The sequence below is a fragment of the Cryptomeria japonica genome, chromosome 6, assembly GCF_030272615.1.
Source record: "Cryptomeria japonica chromosome 6, Sugi_1.0, whole genome shotgun sequence".
Classification (NCBI taxonomy): domain Eukaryota; kingdom Viridiplantae; phylum Streptophyta; class Pinopsida; order Cupressales; family Cupressaceae; genus Cryptomeria; species Cryptomeria japonica.
The window spans coordinates 117,728,004-117,734,437 of NC_081410.1; the positions used below are offsets into that span (position 1 = coordinate 117,728,004).

Below are 6,434 nucleotides of genomic sequence, written 5' to 3' on the forward strand. Positions count from 1 at the left end.
AGGTGTAAAGAGAATTCAACTATTCCAAGTTTAATTAGAATAAAGTCTAGGAAAAAATATTGGTTTTCCATCTATCAAAGCCCAAAATAACTATGGATTATATCATTATTCTATAGGTGAACAAGTAAAACATAAAGAACACACCACCTAGATTATTCATCTGATAAGATCTACTATGTTTTAAATTAATTCCTTGATTGTTTTTTGTTAAATTAATTAATTTCTTGATTTTATTGCCTATATGTTTATAAATAAGTAATTCATTCTTTTCGACTTTCATTATCATGAAAAAGATCAATATTGCAAGATTAATTATGTGCCAACTAAGAGGAGTGCTTGTTTGTACAGGTTATTGACACGAATGGAAAAGGAAATAGTTGTCGTTTCACATAAGGGCTTTTTAAAACACACAATGGCCCTCTTTGGAAAGGATTGTCATCCATTGGTTAGAAATGAGATCCGCAAAGAGTATGTTACTCCATGAATAACATGAATGTGGAGACAATAAAATTGCTTCAATACTTTTGCATCTTCAATTGCAGTTATTGGACTGATCTAGTTATATAAGAAAATCTCATTGTGCATTTCTTTTTGGAATGGAAACAAATGGAAACAAATTAATTACTTAATGCATATACCATAGGCATGTGGGGATTCTTTTGTTCAAAGACGAACTAGCTTAGTTCTCTCTTCTTGTTTCTTATTAAAAAAGTAAAGAAATATTATATTGTTTCATGGTCAAACACCATTGTTGTATATTGCAGGTGGAGATCTTGAGTTTCTACATCAGTCAAAGGAGCTTTTTCTTAGTATGTTGGAGGTGGTCGAGGATGGTTTGTCTATGATAGATCAATCTGATTGCAAGAAAATGGGCAATGAAGCCGTCAATGACTATCAAAGCCAATGTTCATGAGACATCCTAACAAAGAGGTAAGACTTGTGACATATTGCCTCAATGAAATTATGAGAATCTCAACTCCTAAAGCACCCTAGAATAATGAGATTATGAGGGAGGTACTATGGATGATGGTTGAGAGCTTTCATGGGTTAGATGACATCAAAAGTCCTTCCTTTGGTAAGAGAGTTAAGATTGGAAGTTGTGGAAAAGGTCAGATCTTGTTTTCTCTTGATTGATTTAGACTGTAATGATCCTACTCTTCAAATGTTTCATTGTTTCATATTTTCAATCATTGAGGGGCATGAAGAAATTATATCTTCTTGTAGGCAAACCATTATGGCCTTAATCATTGATTAAAGTGATGCTATCTTCTAGCCGATTTTATCTATGCTATTGGTTGTTTTGAAGGATAAACAAGTTACTTCTTCAACTATATATGAGTTGGTCAACAATGTGATCAAACAATGTGAGGAAAAGCTGAAACATTATTGGGTCAATGAGGAGCATGTAGATGAAAAGGAATTCATAGAAGAGCAGCTGGATGGAGGGATTGCCTCAAATCATGAGGAGTGTTTGATTGAGCCCTAGGATGACCCACTTGACATGCATGTAGTTACTGTTGATAAGACTGTGCATGAGGGAAAAAACTGAACAACTTTGGTTTCAAATTCACATTTATCCGGTGATGTTTCTAAGATTATTGAATTCCTTGATGATTCTAGTGGGTTAGGTGTAAGCAATTAGTTTAGAAATGTATTTTCAAATGTTTAGCATGTTAAAGGTGGGGTTATTGAAGCTTCCAAGCCAGATCATATTGACAATCTCTTATCACATTCGAATGATGATTGTGTTGTGATGTTTTCACACATTGCCCCACTGCAAATGGGGACCACCCACTTTTTTCTTTGTAGCATAGGTGTTTTAGCTTGGAAATAGTCATAGCTTTTAACCTTTGCTTTTGAGAAGGGTTTAGTCTTGTCGGTCTGGGTTAAGTGTGTTATTGTTGAGCATCCCTTAGTATGTCTCAGGAAATGTGATGTCTTGTCCTTAGTGTGATCAAGTTGGGAACTCAATTTTCGAGTCTGGGATTCATGAATATGCGTCAATTGAGGTCAAATCTTGTCAAAAGTTGTCAATATTGTCAAATTCTATAAAATCTTGTCAATGTTGTTTGTTGTCAATTTGGTCGTGTTGATGTGTTTTTTATGCATCTCAAATACAAAATAAAATACCAAGGTATTCTATCCTCTCTTTAACAAAGAAACCTCATATGCTATACAACGTGATCAAATGAGATGACTCCAAGGTTTACAATGCGAACTATGCAACTTAAATATCGTGGATATACTCAGTGTTTATGATGTGATTTTGCTAGAATCATGAGGGGACTTACATTTTGCTTGAACTCTGCTAGAACGTGGAAACTATACTAACTCACTTGGGAAAACAAAGATAAAAGAGATAAAAGGGTCAGAAATCTATTCGCCCAGACTCGCCCAGACTCGGCGAGTTCGAGTATGAGTCATGCTCGGCGAGTCCTAGGGGCTCGGACTCGAACTCGTCTGAGTCTGGTGAGTAAAATCGCCAGACTCGCCGAGTTGGCGAGTTTGGCTCAAACTCGCCAAACTCGGTGAGTCCTGAGCCCCAAACTCGGCTACTGCCTAGCTTGAGTAAAATGACAAAAAAAAACATTTTAAAAAGTTTTTTTAAAATGAATGGTCTTGTCTTTGTTCGCTACAACCTCCGCCTGAGACTGAGAAAAATTAGGGTTACAACATGTCAGCCAATAGAAAAATAACACCCGACGCCTTTATTAAATAATAAGTTTTTTTGGCCTCGCGGGGCGTTGCCCCTCGACCATACGCTAGGACTTGAACCTAGGACCTTCCATACATTGCTGGAGTGCTCTACCATTGAGCTACTGGCCCCTCTTGGACCAGTCCATCGTCGGTCTGGGTGTGGCTTATTTCCAACACCAACACCCCCCCTTAAGCCACGCCTCTCGTGTGCTTGGGGCTCCTAGCCTAGACCTGAATAGCATACCTTTCACACCATGTCTCTAACATAGTTATACTTGATCTCCACATGCTTTGACCTTTCATGAAATACAAGGTTGGAGTTTGCATCACTCTTGGTGTATTCCAAGCTCACCAAGTATTCATCTATCCAGGAATATCATGACCTAGAAGTCAGCATAAAGGCCTTCCAACCTACATAAATGGGACTCCATCTCACGAATCATAGTCCTTTGATTGATCACTAGAGAAACCATCTTGACATGGTCCACTCCCTCTGAACCAATATAGCCAAGATCCTCAGATATCAATAGAAGCACATCTTCTTAGCTGCTCCCTCTGTCACATAAGCATCCCCTGCTCACACGGTCCTAATCATGGAAGATATCTTGCTTTAGGAGACTCTCATCATCTGGTATGATCCTCATACGGTTGGAAGTGCTAGATCTAGAACCACCATGGATATACTGTCATAAGATTAGGCAAGAATATGATCATCCTAAGATTTAGAACAAAATCCCCTTTCAGTATGCTCCCTCTCATTGAGAGAGCCCTCTTGGCTTGGTAACCCTAGATGCTATCATTACTAGCTCAAGTGCCTGTATGGATTTCACAAGTGAACTGTTGCACCTCTGCAGACAAATATTTGTTTTATAAAAAATGGAAATGCAAAATCTGAGAATCTCTACTAAAGTCCTCTGCATATTCCTTTTGAATTTCAATCTCTTCATCACAAATAGAACTTCAAAACTCTATAGCTTGTAAAGCAATAGACTGTGATTCTAAAGATGTCCTAAACGTAAGGGACAAATTTCTCATAGTAAATTGAAGAAATTTAAAACACAAGATATCCAAATGCAGCTTGTCGTAAGGGAACATCTACTGACAAAGTTTTTTCACAAATAACACGCATAATGTAATTGCATGAATTAAAAAAAAACTACATACTAAATTCATGAACATTATTCGACCAAAAAAACAATTTTCTTTTATCTCTTTCAAATCAGAATATGAATCCATCTGAATCCTTTTGTGGAATAGTGTCACCAACATCCGCAATGGAAGCTTGAGGCATAATCTTGGTTGGAAATTTCATTGCATAGTGACCATATTTGTCACATCTAAAGCATTGGATTTCTGAAATGTCCTTCCGTCTTTTGTGCATAGGAGTACCATTTGATTCCTTATCTTTCTTTCTTTGAGGAGTGCGCGGCAAGAACATGAATATCTTCAATGGAGGAGCTTTGGCCAATACCTCTTGTAGCCAATCTTGACTCTTCTTGAATGCAATATGTCTTCAATTGATCAAACTTAGGGAGTTTTGATCTTGCGCTTATCCCTTGAATAAATTACTCCCATGTTGAAGGGAGACCATTAAGAGTCAGCATGGTTAATTCTTTGCCATTGATAGTGTGTCCAATGGTAGAGAGTTGATATCTCAATTCAGTAATCCTCATGAAGTAAGACATGATGGATTCTCCTTTTGTCATCTTGATGTGGTTAAGTTGTTGTTTTAGTGTGAGAGATCGACTTGTTTTGTTGATCTCATACATCTCCTCTAATGTCTTGAACATGTCACATGCCTTCGTCAACTTGGAGATGATTGGCACAATGTGATCTTTCACAGAATCAACCAACATTTTCATTGCTTTGTTGTTCTTTCTCTTCCATTGAAGCTTCTCATCCTCTTCTTTTGGTTCCGGTATGGCATCCTTCACGAATTCGTCTAATTCATTTTCCCCCAAGGCAAGCATAACTCTAAACTTTCAAGATACGAAGTTTAATGCTCCTTCAAGTCTGTCCTCAACTCTAATTCCATTCACCATCTTGACGTTGATAGAAATAGATGAACTTGAAGACAATAACAGAGGATAATCTAGATTATATCAATCTGATCTTGATCTTTGTTCAATCCTGCTCTGATACCATGTTAAGTTTTGGATCAGATTTATATAAGCAAGTATTTTATCTTCTTATTTAATTTTGGATAACAGTTTTGTTGTTAATCCAAATTTATCTATCCACTGTTGTTATCTCCACTGACTGCAGAAGGTAGATGACCGACTGTTGTTTGTCAACTTTCTCACAGATTTCACTAACTAATGAATATCGACTTTCACGACTATCAACAGATGTATATCGACTGTGTGTATGTTTTCAACTTCATCACCATCTGCAAAGACTATAATATTATCGCTGTCTTTATTACCTTTACCAAGGACAACGTATTGACAAATATATCATTTCTAAAGTCTCCAATAGAGTTGTGACTTTTCCACAAGGAGCCATGAAGATAATACACTGTTTAGTTAATGCAAATCGATTTATATAATCAAACGAACTTGGCATAATCAATTATGAATAATCGATAACAATAATTCACTAACAATTAACTAACCCGATAATAGAATCGGTGATAGGCATAATTGATAATCAACATATGATCGGTATTTAACAAATCATGTTATGAATTAATCTAACTGTAATCAGACAACAGTCGATAAGGTTGGAATATGATAAGTTAAATAAGATTAATTTATAGATCAAATGTGAAAGGCCGATAGGCTACTTTCACATTTGATCTAGGGTTCTGACCGAAGCTATCCCTACAACATAAAGAACTCCAAGGCTGCAGTTACTATGTTTTATCTTTTAAGGCTTTAAAGCTTCCTCTTTAAGCAATCAACTTTTTCATGAGGAGTTCTTTAGTGTACGACACCATCCCTAGTGAGATTTAGAGAGGAAGGGGTACGGCTGGGCAATGTCTCAACAACTTCTTAAATTATTAAAAATTCAATTCATGTCCTCCACAAAACACACATAACAGTAACTTTTAATTGATGATTCATTGGCACACAACACTTATTAATTTCTGTTGTTTCACTACTTGTACACACCACAATAACAAATTTATTATTTCTCTGCAAATCTCAATAAATTTGTATTTGAAAATCCAAAGCCGGCCACTGAAGACAAATTCCTTATTCATCCATTTAAGCACAAATGTGAATCCTGAGTTAATCTACCATAGATTTGACTATGAAGAAATATTCATCTCCTCTACCATTTTTGTCCTAGGGTTTGTAGATGAATTTGTAGTCTAAACTTGAAATGAGATAAATAAAATGTCCAAGATGTGCAAATGAGCATTTCATTCCTCTTTGATATCTTCCCTAGGAACTTCGAGAAGTTTTTAATTTTAAATTCACCTTTAATATTATATAATCATTTTGGCCCATAAAGTGACTTAATTTTAATTATGTCTTTTAACTTAGTCAATTTATAAAATTAATTAAATAAAGTCAGCGGCAATAACTTAAAGATAACTTTATTTAATAACTTAAAAATATTCCCTTAATTAATTATTTGAATGAGCCTACAGGAATAAAATAAGCTAATGACACCTCCCTGAACGAATCTTTTGTTGAGATCTTCTTTCTCTCCTTAGTTCTTCCCTCATTCTTGAATCAAAAGAGTCCAAAAAAGACAAATCATTATGGATATTGCGACTCTCCATACTT

The 6,434-nt window shown here is 35.9% G+C and overlaps 1 protein-coding gene across 7 annotated transcripts in view; it reads left to right on the forward strand.

Annotated features, from left to right (window-relative positions):
• LOC131074816 (phosphoglycerate mutase-like protein 1) overlaps positions 1-6,434 on the forward strand; it is an 84,741-nt gene that overhangs the window by 51,231 nt on the left and 27,076 nt on the right. For 6 of the 7 annotated variants that reach the window (XM_058011507.2, XM_058011509.2, XM_058011510.2 and 3 more), the window contains exon 8: positions 349-468. In XM_058011507.2, the coding sequence (XP_057867490.2) occupies positions 349-468 (120 nt within the window). Of the gene's footprint in view, positions 1-348; positions 469-764; positions 931-6,434 lie in introns of all 7 variants that reach the window. The other variant, XR_009113124.2, reaches the window with a different exon arrangement.